The following is a 17,655-nucleotide window of genomic DNA, read 5'->3' on the forward strand; positions in this document are numbered from 1 at the left end:
AATCTAGTATATTAATCTATATTTGTAAATTTACCTTCATAACTTCAAATTATACATAAAGAAACACAAAAATATATTTAGCAGCTAACATAATAAATCGATACAGTTTAATTTTTTTTCCCAATATTTTCAGATTAATATGAGAGACTTTTATTAAAGCGTGACAGACTCGAACATATGCGCGCGCTAGTTCCGGTTTCTCTCTGTTTTTAAATTCTCTTCCTGAACTGTCGGCAACCGTGAAAGTGAAACAACAGACTCTAACGGTTCTGAAGAAGCTTTATTTCGTGCCGTTTGTGCGGTGATAAGTGTTTATTTCGACTAAGAGGGAAATGTTCAGGAATGAGTCTTGAGCTATAAATGCTTCCTTACGAGAAGAGAGCTACTAAACCTCAGCTCACAGCTTCTGAGTCACTGTACTGAATTAAGTTACTTTTGTAGTACTGATTCTAAATTAAGACTCAGTATTACAGAAGTCTTACAGTATTACAGCCATTTTTCCTCTCAGGTGTATTCATGGTGACCTGGAGTGGCTTCAGAGTCCTAACAGACCCCCTAACCTGCAAGGATCATGTCTGAAGAACCCGAGAAGCCCCTGCGATAATGGCTCTGAATTGGTGTGGGTTTCCACATCGCATCTTATTAACGTTTTTGACTCTCACGTTATCATCTTGCCTATTCATTAGCCTGTTGTATGATCACAAAGAAACAACAGTAAAAGTGACATCACAATCACAGTTAAGAACAAAGTATGGGTCAGATGTCCCAAGAGTGAGAGATTACTTCCAATACAAGGTAGAAAACATTTCAGATGATGTCAATACTGATCAGCTGCCCACTGAAAAGAGTTGCAGTGTTGCTGTGGAGAGGAGGTTTGAGTGTGGCCGGGACCGTGCACTGACACGGGAAGCGTGTGAGAAGCGAGGCTGCTGCTATGTGCCCTTGCCCCAGTCTACATTTGGTGGGCCGCCTTGGTGCTTCTACCCGGTTTCTTACCCAGGCTACAGAATGGGAGCACTTATTCCCACTCCTAGGGGTCAGGAAGCCACCCTTATTCGCTCCACTCCTTCTTACCTGCCCCGAGACATCTCCACACTGAAACTGGAAGTGATGGCAGAGGAGGCAGGGCGTCTGCACCTCACTGTGAGTAACTTAAGTGTCTAGATGTCTGTTTCCTCCCTTTTCAAGAGGATTTATATTTTTGTATGGAGGGCACAGGGTTACCAAAAAATGTTCAAAACCTGCCAAAATGCTTGAAACACCCCAAAAAAGTCAAAAGGTCAGCATCTAACACATAGTACTGAAAAATTCAGCATTAAACCACCTTGATATCATTACTAATCTGCTGGGAGTTGTTAATCTCTGACCACTTACCTTTGCAAATTCGTAGAGTATTTGTAGCTGGGAAGAATTGAAAGAAAAAGAAAAAGAAAAACTTGATATGAGTAGGTGCGCCCAAAATTGGACTGGATTACTAATGTCACTGAACTGACCCCAGACTTGTAACTACTCAGAACTGACAGCATAACAGTGGGGTGTTATTTCATTGGTTTGATGTCTTCACTATTATTCCAAAATGTGGAAACTAATACAAATAAGGAAAACCCTTTCATGATCAGGAGGGTGCAAACTTTTGACTGCTACTGTAAATGTAGAAACTGTATCAATATTATTTGTCTTCTTGTAATGTCTTCCCTAATACAGCTGAAAGATCCCTTTCATGCTCGATATGAGGTGCCCTTCGCTGCAGTGCCTCCCAGCGCACCTACAGACATGCAGACTCTCCTGTATGATGTGGAGTTCCAGCCGGATCCTTTTGGTTTTGTTGTACGTCGCAGATCCAATGGCCGAGTGCTGTGAGTACTGTGTCTAGAAGCTTTAAGAACAAATTGTCATGATTGAAAGAACTGCTTTTTAAGAAAAGATAAGGGTTTGATGTATTGGGGTGGGCGATATGTCACAAATAATATTATTACTTCTCGATATGATATCCATCATGATATTTAGATTTCCTAAGGTTTGATAAGTTAAAACAGAAAAAGAAAGAGTATTGCTTCACCTAAAAAAATGACCAACAAATACATATAAAAAGATAGATACAATCTTTTTTATTTAACAATTCATGTAAAATGCTGCACAAAACACAATAACCAAGGCCTAATTATGCTCTATTTCTAATGTAACATGCAGTTGGTAAGTGTTCTTTTAAGAGTCCATATCATAGAAAACTTTATTTTCCCTGCTTTTTTTAAATAAAAGAGTTTGATGTAGTATGTAAACATTGCTAGGTTTTAAAACACATCATTGACTCTCCAGTTCATATATGGAAACTAAGCAGCAAAAACAGCCACTTTTCAGTTCATTGTTTTTGTGATGTTATGAAACCAGTGCATTTACACATATCCAGCCTTCAGCCCCACTCATTCACGCTATAGTTATAAGGCCTGCACTGCTTTTTGAAGAAGTATAAAACACAGGGCAGCCAATCAGACATTTACATACATCAGTCTCATTTACATACATCAGTCTCAAAGGCACAATAACAAAAACGGCCAGTTTAATTCTAGTGATAAAAGTAATTTAAAATGAATTATGACTTTGGTACATAAAACCACACAAATGTTAAAAGTGGGCAAAATAAAAAAAATAAATAAATAAATAAAGTAAGAAAACTGTAGAATATTTGCCCTCTCTCTTTTGTTGTATGCTTTCTAATTGAGTAAATTATAATGCCTTGTAGGCCTATAAGAATAATGCTGATTCTGAACTTCAGCCCTTCTGGAGCTCTTTCACGAGTGCCATATTTAGGTCCTTTGTGTGTTTGTGTGCTTCATAGGCTGAATACCACAGTAGCACCCCTCCTGTTTGCAGACCAGTACCTGCAGCTCTCCACCACTTTAGCCTCTTCTGTAGTGTCTGGATTTGGGGAGCACTACACTGGCCTCACACTGGACCTCGACTGGACCTCCATCACTCTGTGGAACAGAGATATGGCACCACATGTCGGTACACCACCAATCGAGCCCCCATTTGGAATGTATTCTGATTCTACTAATATTTCCATATTATTTTTATTTGCAGAGTGATACCAACTTGTATGGGTCCCATCCATTTTGCTTGGTTCAGGAGGGTGATGGTCAGGCTCATGGGATCTTCCTTCTTAATAGTAATGCCATGGGTGAGTGACTACTCCTTTATTTAGCTTTTTAAATGGCTCATTTGTTTGTATATTGTATGTTTATGTTGTGTTTATTGTCATGTGTCCATGTAGAAGTGGCATTGCAGCCTGGTCCAGCACTAACCTGGGTGACCACTGGAGGGATTCTGGACTTGTACATCTTCTTAGGCCCTGATCCACAGAGTGTAGTCCGACAGTACCATCGCGTTATCGGTGCGGCATGTCCAGCTTTTACTTAAAGGAAATTTGTAACAAAATCAAATTTTCCTCTAACCTCAAATCATTAAGTTATCAGTCAATCAAGATATGTTTTAGTTTACTTCATTAGTCTTGCTCTAAAGCTATGAGGCTAATACAGCTAACAAGTAATGGAAGCTTATACCCCACTAATTAGCACTGTGCAAATTGCATGCCAAATCATCACACGCTTACCTCAAACCATGTTGAGTTAGTAAGTGATTTCTGACTCTCTATGACATATTTTTATTTTTTATAAAAAAAGGACAAAGTTATTGACAAAATCTTGGCTCCAGGAAAGCTACTGCTGTTTTGTTTTACTTTTTAATGTACCTTAATTGCTTTAAATTAAGCTGCAGAAGTCAGAGACCATCCTTCATTTATGTCATTTTTTAGTCAAAATGGCTATTAAGTGCAAGTTATTCATTTTTCAGTGTCAGGAAAAAAACAACTAAATCTAATGTCAAATTTTCAGTATTTAGTGTCCACCGTTTGCCTTTATTATAGCCTCGATTCTTTTTTTGTAGACTCGTTTTCAGTTTTTCAAAGAAATCTACAGGGATATTTTTCCACATTTGCAAAGTTTAGTCTTAGAAGTTGGTTACAGTTCTGCTTTTCATGATCCAAGTTATCCCAAACACATTCAGTAACGTTGAAGTCTGGACTTTGGAGCGGTCAATCCATTGCTCATAGAACAGCAGCAGCTTCTTTGTTTGCTTTGCAAATGTTCTTCTTTTTAATCTATTTCCTTTTCTCAGCAGCAGCCTCTTGACAGCTGTGCATCCTTTCAGGTATATAGCATTGAGTTGTCTTTTTACAGTGGAAGGATTGACAGAAATATCTGTGGAATATTTCAGATCTTCAAAGATGAAAGCTTTGAGCACTGTTTATCTAATGGTGATGGTTTTGGGGATCTACCAGGTCTTGCACAGTTGTTAAAAGTCAATTTATTTTATTTTCCCTTCCTTATGCAAGTGAATTGTCATATCTAATCTCCTCAGAATATCTCCTGAAAAATAAAAAAGTTGTTCTTAAAGGTCATTTTCACTGGAAATTAATTAAATAAAGGGTGGTTTCTGACTTTGCACAGTACTGTACATGTCACCGCTCCTAAACTTGTTTAGGGTGTATAATTCCTTCATAATGTTCTAGGTTATCCCATGATGCCACCCTACTGGTCATTGGGGTTCCACCTCTGCCGCTGGGGCTATACCTCCACAAATGCTACTAGAGCGGTGGTTCAGAAGATGCACAAGGCCAACTTTCCTCTAGTGTGTAACTTTATGACAAGCTTTGCATAGAGTCTTTGACCATTTACTGCACCAGTGCTTAACATGAGATTCTATTTAGTTAAATAAAGTAATGTGAAGGAGTTAATGTGACCATGTTTATGTTGTCTGAAGAAAACATTAATATACTTTTATGTCACTGATGTCATATAAGTGATATGGTGTTGCATGTCTATGTCACTAGGATGTGCAGTGGAATGATCTTGATTATGCTGACAAGAGAAGAGTCTTCACCTTTGACCCACAGAGGTTTGGAGACTTGCCGGAGATGGTGAAAGAGTTCCATCAGCAGGGAATGAAGTATGTGCTGATTTTGGTAAGCAGGTTAGTCTACTCTTATCTCACTGCAGAGATGAACTGTCAACAAACAATAGCTAGTCTAACAGTTCAAAGGAGTGTTCTGGTCTAGAACTGTGATTTAATGTGCTATTTATCATGTTTTCTAATATTCTGTGGTGCCACATTGCATCCCTCAAACTCAAATTCTGTTTTTGTATCAGTTCTGTATCGTTTTGGCATTTTCATTCATCTGTGTTCTGTTACTACAGTAACCAACATGCTTTATAAAAATACAACTATTGGGAATCTCAGCAGTGCTGAATCAATCCTGACTGCTAGCTTAACAACTAATCTAGAGCCTAATAAATACGGCTGTAGTGTTAGTTAGCTGTTTAATTTAATGAAAACACAATTCAATTGAAGAACACCTGTGGAGTGCTGAAATAGAAAATGCCTTCTCTCTTCAAATATATTCAGATATTTCAAAGACATACAGCTTCTTAGCAGTAATTTGGCTTCATTCTGCATAGGCAGCTATCAAAAAATAAAAAAGAAAAAAACTGAAACATCCTGCCCTGAAGTTTCTGCACCAAAGCAGTTGTTGTTTTCCAAAAGTGTCTCCCACCTTCATAATACATAATCAGAAAGGGGTTTTCACAGCCTTTAAACTGGAACATCTGACTCTGGAGACTACTGTGGCACTGCTTTATGAGGTAAGAAGGCATGTTTACAACAGCTGTAGTAATTGTTAACTTTTTTGTTATTTGGCCAGAGTGCCCTTTTAGATCTATCTGTCAGATTTAAACAAAAAATAAAAACCAGCACAGATATTTTCACTATCAAAATATACAGGTGCCAAAAATGGTTCTTTGGAATAAATTTCTACATTATTTCATCAGTGATAAAGTCATTCAGGGTGGTTTCATGTGAAATGGTTCACTATAGAGAAAATTATTGGCTCAGGTTTTTTGAAAAAGATATGTTTCTGCAATAAGGCCCCGGTTCCTTTCACCACCGCTGTGAACCTTTTTACTGGAACCTTTAAATTTAAAGTGCATAATAGTGTTTGTGCATCTAGTGAGCAGGAAAATTCATTCACACCCAAACTTAAGACTATATAAAATCACATGTATTATTTGAATTGTATTATTACATGTGTTATGGTCACAGATATGATCTATTTTAGGATCCAGGCATCAGCAGCACAAGCCCCCCAGGTACATACAAACCATTTGATGAGGGAGAGCGGAGGGGAGTGTTCATCAGAAACCTCACTGGACAAACGCTCATTGGGAAGGTGGGTACTTCTTATGTCTTAAAGATGGGATCGTTTGACACTTGTTTTTTGTTTTTGTTTTGTTTGCTTTTTGGGATGGATGATATGTAATATCAGTATTGTGATAAATTACATCATATGCAAAAGTTTGGGCATATTTTAGCTACTGTGTATTTACCAAAATGAAAGCATAAAGGTATTTTTTGCTACTGGGGCCCCATTACAGTTGTAGAGTGCAATTCACTTTTATACCTCTGTCATAAATACAAATTGCATTTTGATGTCTATACTGGAAGTACCAAGCTGGCTTCTTCTTATAGCTAGCTGAAGATCGAGGGTTGTTGGTGTGTGACGTGGCACTGTAAATTGTTGCACAGCTCTCGTGAGAGGTCTTGTGCCCGCTTCACCAAAGTTACATAGTGCAGTAGCAAGTGTTCCATGCCCAGATGACAGAGAGACCATTCTCCCTCTTATAAGTCAGTGTACCATCAAAATGGATTTGAAGCTTTTATTTTAAGGTAGCATTAACATATTGGAGAAAAAAAAAACACAAAATGTTGCCTGTGCAAAAGTTATGGCACATTTTATACTTTTATGTGGTGTTTTTCAATTATGTTAAACTCAACAAAAAAATAGAAATTTTGCTCTAAAAGCTGCAGAAAATGCCATATTTAACTTTGAAAATCACTTAGAAAATCAACAACATATGTAATTTCAAACATTTCCATCCAACTATATCATGGGTATTGTTCTTTCTAATAATACATGCAGTTCAATGTTTTTGTACTTCAAGAACACTGAACTGTGTATATTATTGACAGGTACCTAATTGTGGATCCCAAGTGGCACAGCTTTTTACAGTTTCCTGTGTGACCTGTTTAAGGCCTGTCATGATCATGAAATTGTAGCTGATGATGAATTGCCATATACATAGTAATGATTGACAGTTTCACTGTCTTTTTTGTTTATTTTACGCAACTACCCTAAGATGACCAAATTGGCTGATTAGCTATCTTGCTTCCAGGCTGTTGATTTTTAGTAACTCCCAGCTGACCAGACACAGCCCCAGTTCAAATAAGCCAACATTTCTCACCACTGCCCTCTTAAGGCATTATTAGGTAACGTCAAAAACAAACATTTTCCACTACTTACATGTATTTGCCTCAACCCGATGGATGAAAACACACCCAATTCACGTTCTGTTTGTTGTGACGTAAACATCGGGCTAACAACTGTGGAAAATAATTGCAATCAACTCAAATAAGTATGATCAGCTCAACTAATTGCGATCAGGCAATTACGTTATTATTGCTACAGGCCTGTACAGTGCTCAGAGAATGCATAATTGGATGTAGAGATGTACTGTGACTTTTTTTTTGGAAAAGTGACATTACTGGCTTGCTGGTGTATATCTGTTCTGATATATTGAGAGAAAATGAAATATTGAAATAAGGCATTGTGATTTTATATATATATATATATATATATGTATATACACACGCACATACAATGCTTATGTAAAACCTTTGCACAAGAATATGTTTGCGTAAAGAAATGCGAGTTAACATACCTTACATGTGTGCATTTGTCAGGTATGGCCCGGTCCAACTGCATTCCCAGACTTCACTAAGCCAGACACGGTGAGCTGGTGGGAGGAGTGCATCAGAGACTTTTATGCGAAGGTGCCACTAGACGGCCTGTGGATAGTAAGTCTAACTCATAATCTCATTACCCTGTATGTGTTCTTTCTCCCAGAGTCATGCTGATTCTTCTGGTCTGAATAGGGCTGATTCTGCCAAATTGTAATGTGGTAATTTTTCAGTACAGCAGTGCGTCTTCTTTTCATTACATTTGCTGTAACTGTGACATTATGCTTGCAGGATATGAATGAGCCTGCTAACTTTGTTCAAGGCTCTGTATATGGATGCCCTGACAGTGACCTAGAGAATCCTCCTTATGTTCCAGGTCAGTACGCTAAAGCCAGCAGTATACTTCAAATGAAAACAATGTGTTTGGCCAAAATGATGTGATGGCTTGAGATTATACAGTCCGGAGCAAAACTCCTAATTACTATGTTGTTTGTTTTGAGACCTCCCCCTGACTGTGATAGGTCCACATGGTGGCAGATAGTTGCCTGTATTACTGCACGGAGCTGCTAATTGTGCTGAGGACATGTTTTTTTTTAGTATACGCATGTTTGGCAGTATTTCAGTTTCATTCATTTCTTCTCTCTGCAAAAAAAGAATTTTGATTATTCATGTGAATTAATGGACTAGTAATTGATTAATTGGCTTAAATGTGGCCTGTAAAGGTGTAGAGTGTTCTAAAATGTATTCTGAGTATTATGAGCTGCTATGACTAAAAAGAAGTGATATCACGATAAATACATAGATTAATGATATAACTGTTCATACTGCAGGATCGCCTAACCAGTTCAACATTTTAACGTGCACGTTCACTAGACGAACTAGTGTGATCTGGTTTGCAGGACGAGAACGCAGGTGGTATTTTTTTTAATGTGAAAACTGTTTGAAAAATGAATTGTATTTGAAGCTAATTAACCATTTTTTTGTAATAGCTAACACATATAATGCTGTGACAGGATGAGCTGCTGAATCTTAAATAGTTTTTGATGTAGGCTGCTAAAAACTTCTAATTAACAGACACTGATATGGCTTAGAATAAACCAGTATCTAATGTTGGTAATATAACATGATGAGATTTAGTGATGTTTGTGAGGGTAACATTAGCTAAGTGGACTGTGCGTCCTCAGAGAATAGTTCAGTTTGTCAGAACACTGGCATGGAAGGAAAGCTACCATTAACTGTGAGGCTGAAGTTGGCTTCCTATTGGCCAGCTTCATATTTAAAATTTCCGTTCTATCTTAAATCATGCAGCAGTTACATTCTGGAACCTGTCAGAAGCTAACTTCAGGTTTGTCCCTTTACTGACCATCGGCTGCTTCAACACCAGCTTGTTTTCTTTTTCAGGTATAGAAGGTAGCGTTGTGCTTTCATTGAATCTAAGCAAGATCTGCATATGTTGTGATTACGTTTTCTTCATTTTAAGAAAATGCTACCAGATTTTACTTCTTTTTTAACTTTTAGCCAAAATTGTTCTTTTTCTTTCACTGTGCTCACATTGGTACGACACTGCAAGTCAGTTGCTGCCCTCTTTAGGATAAGTTGTTAATTCTCTCTACATTGCTTTGAAAATGTAAATGAACAATTGATAAAGGAAATATCTGTTCACTTTTTTGTTACCATTATCGTTAATGCAGAATATTCATTTCAGCTCTAGTTCATTCTGTTTAAAGTGTCTGCTGGCTTGATCTTTTTTGACGTAACTCATAGTCATTTCTTATTAACTATCTGTGGCCTGTATATGAGGAGCTGTCTGTGGTTCTGCAGATATGATAGGAGGTCGTTTAAACTCGGGCACCTTGTGCATGTCCAGCCAGCAGACTCTGTCCACTCATTACAACCTGCACAACTTGTATGGGCTGACTGAGGCGATGGCCACTTACAGGTCAGACATGGTATTACATCTCTTGACAGAAATGCTTACTATTTAATTTATTTAATAAAATTTAAATAAGGAACACATTAATTACTAACTGCTTGGAGTAAGATTATGCAGTATGTACTTTATTCTACATTGATTCCACCAGATTAAATCCTCACTTGTCAGTTATAAATGTTTATCACACATTTTGCATATAAAACTATAAATCTATAAAACTACTAAATAGAAGAACTTGCCTTAGACAGGTTGTCTGTTCTGTTTCTTCAGAGCTTTGCTGAAAGTGAGGGCTTCTCGGCCCTTCGTGCTGTCCCGCTCCTCATTCCCTGGGCTGGGTCGCTTCTCTGGTCACTGGACAGGTGATGTGCGAAGTGACTGGGAGCAGCTCCGCTACTCCATCCCGGGTAAGACAGTACTGTAGTTTCAAGCAGTGTAGCAGCACAAAGTTGAGAACCTCTGAGTCATCTACATTTGTCTACATGTGGTATAACCCACTTAAAAACATTTGTGTCAGCACTGTTCAGTCTGTTCTCCATCTGCAACTGTAGCGTGTGGTCAGTTAGTACTGACAGTGATTGTGATTTGTTTCCTTGTACTTAGAAAAGAACAGAACATCTGTTGACTTAAAACACAGTTGCTGAATTCTGTCAATAAACATTTGTACGAAACTTATTTTTGTCAGAGTGTATCGGTTGAAACTGTGATTTTGTGTTACACATTGTACTTTGTAGAAGTCAGATATTTATAACAGATATTTATATTTATAGCATTTATAATATTTATAACAGCCATTAAGTACAAGTTTCAGTTTCAGGCAAGCAAGCAGAAAACATATTTAACAGGAAATTACACAGTTGTCTGCTCACTAGGGCTGAGCGATTTAGGAAAAAATATCTAATAGGGATTTTTCTGACCAGTATTGCGATTGTTTGCTATAAATTGGTTATAAAAAAGTTTTGGAAACCCCTGTACTTTCACAGATTCTCCTTTGCTATTCCCTTCAGTATAAGTGGTTTATCTTGTATCTAATCTCCTCAGAAATATAACACCTGAAAAATGAATAACTTTCACTTAATGGCCATTTTGACTGGAAATGAAGTAAATAAAGGATTTGACTTTTGCACACTGCTGTAGTTACATATTTCAAACATTTATTTATGGAATTCAGCTCCTGCCTGGTGGGTTCTATTAAAAATGAGTTTTAGTGAAGTAACTTCCAAGTGTTTTCTAAGTACAGGGAAACAGGCAAAAGTATTATGTGTGGTAATGTGTTGTGATGTTACAATACGGATGTGAAAAATGGTTTAAAAACTTAGCTTTTCACTGTCTAATAAGACCTTATATGTGCTCTGGAATCCATTCAATTGTGCTTTACACCTTCTAAAACCCTTATTAGAAGCAAGATTATAAAGATTATTAAGATGTTAGAATTAGCAATGTTTTACAGCAGTGTTCTCTGAGTACATATTGATTGTATTTTGTTTGTTGTGTGGGTATTTCAGCTGTGCTCCTCTTCAGTCTGTTTGGAGTTCCTCTGGTTGGGGCAGATATTTGTGGCTTTGAAGGAGACACTAGTGAGGAGCTGTGTGTGCGCTGGACACAGCTGGGAGCTTTCTACCCGTTCATGAGAAACCACAACGACAGACCCAATGCTGTAAGATACAGCCCATAACCTTACTGTACAGTACTCCATACAAAGCTCATTACTTGACATTTAAACTACACTAAACTGCACTACACTATGGAACACTGGAGTCACCACATGTGCTGTAGTGTAATATATATGTAAATGGTAACCTGGACCTTTTGTGTAAGTGTGTGTATATGTGTGTATCCTAGCCACAGGAGCCCTATGTGTTCGGACAGCAGGCCCAGGTGGCCATGAGGAGTGTGATGACGCTCAGATACTCTCTTCTGCCCTTCCTCTACACTCTGTTCCACCAGGCGCATACCTCAGCCAGCACTGTGGCCAGACCTCTTTTTCTGGAGTAGGAGGCTGTTTCAATTTCTATATAAATAAACCGAGCATCCTGTTAATTAAAGCTGCATTACTGAGTCCGGGGAAATAAAACACACTAAAATATGATGAGTGTGTGTGTGCGCTGCTGCGAGTCACCCTGTAAAGCCTGAAATAGTCATTTAAAAGTCAGAGGTGTCAGGTTGGATTTAATGGGAGTTTTTTTGTACTGCATCATGCGTCTTTATGTATTAACGTCACACACAGAGGCTCATAAACAAGTTCTGGCCCAATGTCTAGGCCTGAAAGGTATGATGCTGAGATATATATATATATATATATATATATATAGCAATAGTAGATAATTCACTTGCTGTAAATTTCGAAACAAGGGGAAAAACCCTAATGCTAATTTCTACCAGTCCCTCTATGGGATTCGAGTAGTCTATTAGGGCTAAGCTAACGATTCACATCAACATCTTTTGGACATTCTAGATGAAGCACAGACATTTGCAAAATACATATTAACATATAATTACCTTGTAGCAGTTTTACACTAACTCTTTCAGTAAAGAGCATTAGCCAAAGAGCTACCGCTGCTGTTTTCCGTTTCTAACATCTGAAATGCATTGATTATGCTACCACTCATACTCACAGTAGTGGCATATCTAGGACTTCCAGAAAGCTAGAGTGGTGTCTTTTTTTCTCACAAAAAAGACACCCCCACCATTGGAACTCAAAATATAATTGATTGATGCCACTATTATCTCCTAATTATAGTGAAGCTATGATGACAATAGTAGATAATTCATTACATCCTTAGAAAACACATCCATTACCAAGTTTTAACTGGGTTCTCTTTAAAAAAATGTTTTCAATGCGCCCGCAAACATCTGATTCATCCGTTCATGGAAGCACAACCGATGTGAAAAAAGGTTGTGTGCAGTTACACATTTCCACTGGTCTCTAAATCTTTAAATAGAACAAGCATTGTATTAATATTTTTATTTCACTGAAATTGTTAGGTCTTCTTTGAAGGCATAGATGGAGCTGAGGGTGTTCACTGCTCATTTTATTACAAACACCTACCACTCTATCCTTCCATCCTTTAATCAATAGAAAACCACTACAATAGCACCACATCAGACCAGGTATTATTTGGATGGTGGACCATTCTTATCGCAGCACTGATATCAACATGATAGTGACATGCAGACCTTGTTGATGCACCATGGAAGGGTACAGTAAGAGATAATAGCTCATCTTTTTCCATTCATCCATTAGCCTTTCATCAGAGATCAGTTTTTGACGACAGAACCCCTGTTGGATAGATGGATATTTTTGGGTCAGTGGACTATTTTTCCAGCAGTGACACTGGCTGGTATAAATACTCTGACAACACCACTGAGTCTGATGCACTCATATGAGCACAACTGGCATGTCAGTGTCAGCTGAGAATGGTCCACCACCCAAATAACAGTTGGCCAGCAGTGGTCCTATGGTGGTCCCTTTCCACTGTTGGATGAGGTGGGGGGTTGTGGACATTGTTCAGCAACAGATGAGCTACAGTTAGAAATTGTAAACCTGCCAAATTTACCTATTTACCTATAGTGGGATCACATATTTACCCTGTGTTTTATCCGTGGATTTAGATTCCCGACTGATCCAAATTGCCAGACCATAGACAAGCAGTTCTTATGGGGAAGTTCTCTCCTCATCAGTCCAGTCCTAGAGGAGGGAGCAGTGGAGCTGGCAGCCTACCTCCCCCCTGGAACGTGGTACAGCTTCTACAATGTAAATCTCCTTTTCTCATGTATGTTTAACCATGGGACCATTAATCATAACTGTCTAGATTCACTCATACTCTCCTTTTCCTGCATGTTTCATGTTAGGGACAGCCTTACATCAGCAAGGGGCAGTACCTGCTCCTCCCTGCCCCACTGGACACCATCACCGTCCATGTGAGGGAGGGACATATTATTCCACAGCAGGTACTCTATATCCATGCTTTGGTAGAACGTGCTCAGAATGTGCTCTTCAAAAGTGTTTATCACTTTTCTTTATGTTCACTGAGGTACCTGCACTGACGACTGCAGCCTCACGCAGGAACCCTTTCTTTCTGACTGTGGCACTGTCCTCAGAGGGCTGGGCCAGGGGGGAGCTGTTCTGGGACGATGGAGACAGTCTGGACACTTTTGAGCGTGGAGATTACTCATTCATCATCTTCCTCGCAGGACAGGTAAAGCTGTTTTTATTAAAATGCTAAATTCCTTTAGTTTTTATGAGGTAGTAATCATTAATTAACCCCTTAAAGGAATAGTTCAAGAAAAAAATCAGATTTACATAATTTCCCAGTTATTACAAACATAGTTTCTTCTAAGACATGTTTGGTGTCTGAAGATTGCTTGTTTAGTTTTGCACTGGAGCTACAAGGCTACCATAATCAGACGTGGAAACAAGTCATTAAGTTGCAAGTAATGTGTAAGTTTCAAGTCTTGACACTCGAAGCCCGAGTCAAGTCCCAAGTCAAGACAGTTGAGTCTCGAGTCAAGTCCTGAGTCAGTACAGGCAAGTCTTGAGTCCCAAGTCAGTACAGGCAATTCTTAAGTCAAGTCCCAAGTCCTAATCTTTGAGTCCTAAACAGGTTAGTCTACATCCTTCAGCTAATTTAAGGCCATTTCAACACTAAACATCATTTTAGTAGTGTATGGCTGTGTATTAAGGTTTTTTTTTTCCCTTACAAATAAAATGCAAAAACATAGTACATGGAAAACCATGACAGATACACTGGTATACACAAAAATAAGTGCACTACACATAAAAAGTTCTATTAATATATATATATATATATATATATATATATATATATATATATATATATATTTGAAGATTATTTTTTAGTTTGGCAGTGCTGGATTCAAATAAAAACTAGCTTAGCACTAAATCTAGCTCAGCAAATTAAGAACAACCACTAGTTCTAACTGAATTTAGACGAGAAACAGAAACCAAAACGACTAAGTTAAACAAGGTTTACAGAAAAGTCAGCAAAATGATGGTGAATGATGAAGCTGAAGTCGGCTTCTCCGAATTTCTGCAAATTCCAATATGAAGCTGGCCAATAACAAGTTAACCTCAGCCTCATGGTGAATGCTGCGCTTGTTTTAACTGCAGAAGCTGTATTAATTGGTCAAATAGAGAGAGCTGTGTTTCCTTTGTTTTACTACCATGAGGAAAATGGTCATTTCACCTGGACTGGAGTTTAAGCACTGAACGAGGGATTATTGATGCTGAATTCTGATGCTTCTCTAGCGAAATAAAATAAGCCAAGCATAAGCACAGTAACAGACTTAACAGCGCTACTGCATCAGGAAATGAATCCATTCACATGAAAAGTAACAGTCTACAGTCGGGCGCCTCTCTACGTTTCTTCCACTTTAAGTCTCGAGTTTTTCCTAGTCATGAGACTCAGGTCTGAGTGAAAGTCCGAGTCACTGGTGTTCGAGTCAAAGTCGAGTCACAAGTCTTTCTCGAATTTGTCGAGTCCAGTCTCAAGTTATCAGATTTATGATTCGAGTCTAACTCGAATCCAAGCCACATGACTTTAATCTACACATCTATTCCCATCATTTTTTTTACTGATATTAAACAAATAAACTTGCAAACTTGGAAAAAATGTGTAAATTAAAATCTTTTCATTAACCTGCAGGCTTTTATAGACTCAGTTAATCACAAGGGGGGGTCACATTACGCTTTATCTGAAGGCTGAAAAACATTAGCACTGTATGACTTTTTGTTGTTCTGTGTTTTCTGAAGCCAGCTTCTACATGTTGCTAAGCAACAGAAGCATTGCAAATGTCAGTCAGCTATGCTATCATTTCGATATGCACAAGCAGAAAGCTCTGCCACTTTCCCTTGTATAAAGTGTTGTACTAATAACTAGCAAGCAGGGTGCTACTAGCAAACCCCACTGCTTAGAGTTTAACTTTTCTTTTGGGTTAAAGGTGGGCAATATGATATTTTATTGTTATTGTGATAAATTTTGTTATTCTTCTGGTGCATTGTGTCTTTATGTCAAAATTGTAATATGTGTCGGGTATCATGAAAATACCTTTTTTATATCATTATTGATATTTTTACCATATTGCTCACCCTTACTGTAGGTGCCTAAAGTGTTCGGCACAAAAAAACAGCTGCTCAGGGTGTATAAAACATGAGGCATCCAGCATGCAAAAACCGTGAACAAAACACATGTATCTCACTGTGAACCCCAGACTAAGACCTGATTCAGCCTTGTTATTCAATAATTACTATGATTTATGCTGTATAATGATTAATGATGACTGTCTTGATGAATCTGCAATAATCAGTGTGCAGTCTTCTTCATGTTAATGCATATTTGAAATTCTTTAAATTCTTTTACAGTAAGAAAAAAAGGCTGAAACACACTGCTTTGGGTGTATTTTTTGCCATATCATTTTTAAAAGCTTTTAATGATGCATGGTTTGTTAACTGGTTAATGTAGTAGTTGGTATTAACATTTAAAACCTAGTTCCTGATTTAAATGATTTCCAGTGGGGAATCTCTTAGTATAACTAAACCTGAACAGTTGCTCTTCAGGTCAATGACTTCATTTGCCCTCTAGTCTAAGCTGGTGAGTGAGCCATTAAAAGTGAATGGAGCTCTGGATGGCTTAGTGCTGGGAGAGGTGCGTGTGTTTGGAGTTCCAACCCCCCCTACAGGTGTGTGGGTTAATGGGACAAAAGTGCAGGACTACTCATACCACTCTGACACCAAGGTAAGACCCGTGATTAATGCATTAATGTGTTCTGCTTTGTTTTTTAGTAAGTTTGCCATCTGTCAGTCATTTGTAACAACATTCTAATATTAGGCTTGGAGTTCTAATATAATTATGGTGTAATTTTATTAATAATAACTTTAGTACACTCTTAAAAATAATGGTAAAGATGTCAGAAGGTTATGCTGATTATCTGAAGAACATTACTGAAGATGGTTCCTTAAAGAAGTTACACGTTTTCCTAGAACCACAGATCCCTTTAGGACCTTTTTTAAGGGAGTTTTAATAGTTCATTGTATTTTCTAGTTTCTGAAATCAGATGAAGGGAATTTTAGAGCTCATATTTTAGACAGTTAAATAAAAAGCATAGGTAGTAATATTGCTAATCTTTTATTGACTTGTTTGTATGTGTCTGTGTGTTGTAGGTTCTTACGGTGTCCAATCTGGCCCTGCTCATGTCAGAGACGTTTACCATGCAGTGGAGTTCATGACAGCATGAGCAGCCTCTGATGCTATTATTGTCACTTTGCTGCATAAAAGAATGTCTGTCAATGTGCCCTTAGATGTCAGAGTCACATATACCAACAGATTATTTTACTGACTGAATTTTGGATAAAGAGTTTTTTTTAATGTATATATTTTAACTTGCATTACCAATAAAAAAATTTAACATATTTATTTAGTATATTTCTGACTTGTTATTTATCAGCTGTTTTTCGTTTTCTTATTTTCTTTCATATCTTGAGCCCTTCTCCATTTGTTGTGTTCCAGATTTTGAATAGTGACTGTCCATGATGAATCCCTGGTACTGTTTTCCTTTTGCTCCTTGACCACATCATGAACAGACCCAGCATATAATGCTTAATTAAATATAATGCTTAATTAAATGTAATAGTGTAAGACGTATGAAAGAACTACAATGGTGTAATATATCTCTATAGCTCTGCTAAAAGGAGCATTTCTTAAGTAATGGTTGAGCTTTCCATCTGATTGCTTTCATCATTGCAACAATCATCCATCATTTTATCTCAAAAATATTAAACCCCTTAAGTGGCCAGGACATTTATTCACCACTGCTGTAACTGAATAACAACTCAGTTACATTGTAGTCCATGTATTTAC

At 37.8% G+C, this 17,655-nt stretch overlaps 1 protein-coding gene and 1 long non-coding RNA gene across 2 annotated transcripts; one reads left to right on the forward strand and one right to left on the reverse strand.

Moving 5' to 3' along the window:
* Nucleotides 1-198: 198 nt before the first annotated feature.
* Nucleotides 199-17,328, forward strand: gaa (glucosidase, alpha; acid (Pompe disease, glycogen storage disease type II)). Its single transcript, XM_036590316.1, has 19 exons — nucleotides 199-1,143; nucleotides 1,705-1,856; nucleotides 2,837-3,002; nucleotides 3,082-3,178; nucleotides 3,272-3,391; nucleotides 4,568-4,686; nucleotides 4,889-5,020; nucleotides 6,170-6,280; nucleotides 7,852-7,965; nucleotides 8,140-8,224; nucleotides 9,670-9,787; nucleotides 10,052-10,185; nucleotides 11,284-11,435; nucleotides 11,621-11,769; nucleotides 13,391-13,532; nucleotides 13,631-13,729; nucleotides 13,813-13,977; nucleotides 16,381-16,533; nucleotides 16,959-17,328. The coding sequence occupies exons 1-19, from the start codon at nucleotides 604-606 to the stop codon at nucleotides 17,022-17,024; spliced, it is 2,814 nt and encodes a 937-aa protein (XP_036446209.1). The 5' UTR covers nucleotides 199-603; the 3' UTR covers nucleotides 17,025-17,328.
* Nucleotides 3,338-7,877, reverse strand: LOC118821618. Its single transcript, XR_005008352.1, has 3 exons — nucleotides 7,830-7,877; nucleotides 7,412-7,491; nucleotides 3,338-3,412 (listed from the first exon to the last, which is right to left on the reverse strand). It is a non-coding gene; the product is annotated as an uncharacterized LOC118821618 (long non-coding RNA).
* Nucleotides 17,329-17,655: the final 327 nt, after the last annotated feature.

Source organism: Colossoma macropomum, unplaced genomic scaffold (genome assembly GCF_904425465.1).
Source record: "Colossoma macropomum unplaced genomic scaffold, Colossoma_macropomum, whole genome shotgun sequence".
NCBI lineage: Eukaryota > Metazoa > Chordata > Actinopteri > Characiformes > Serrasalmidae > Colossoma > Colossoma macropomum.

Bases quoted from the DNA above. Each gene is read 5' to 3' on its own strand.
- gaa (XM_036590316.1), top strand. From the start codon at position 604: ATGGCTCTGAATTGGTGTGGGTTTCCACATCGCATCTTATTAACGTTT. The intron at 4,687-4,888 runs GTGTGTAACTTT...CTATGTCACTAG, and splicing joins ACAAGGCCAACTTTCCTCTA to GATGTGCAGTGGAATGATCT. The intron at 13,978-16,380 runs GTAAAGCTGTTT...TTTGCCCTCTAG, and splicing joins TCATCTTCCTCGCAGGACAG to TCTAAGCTGGTGAGTGAGCC.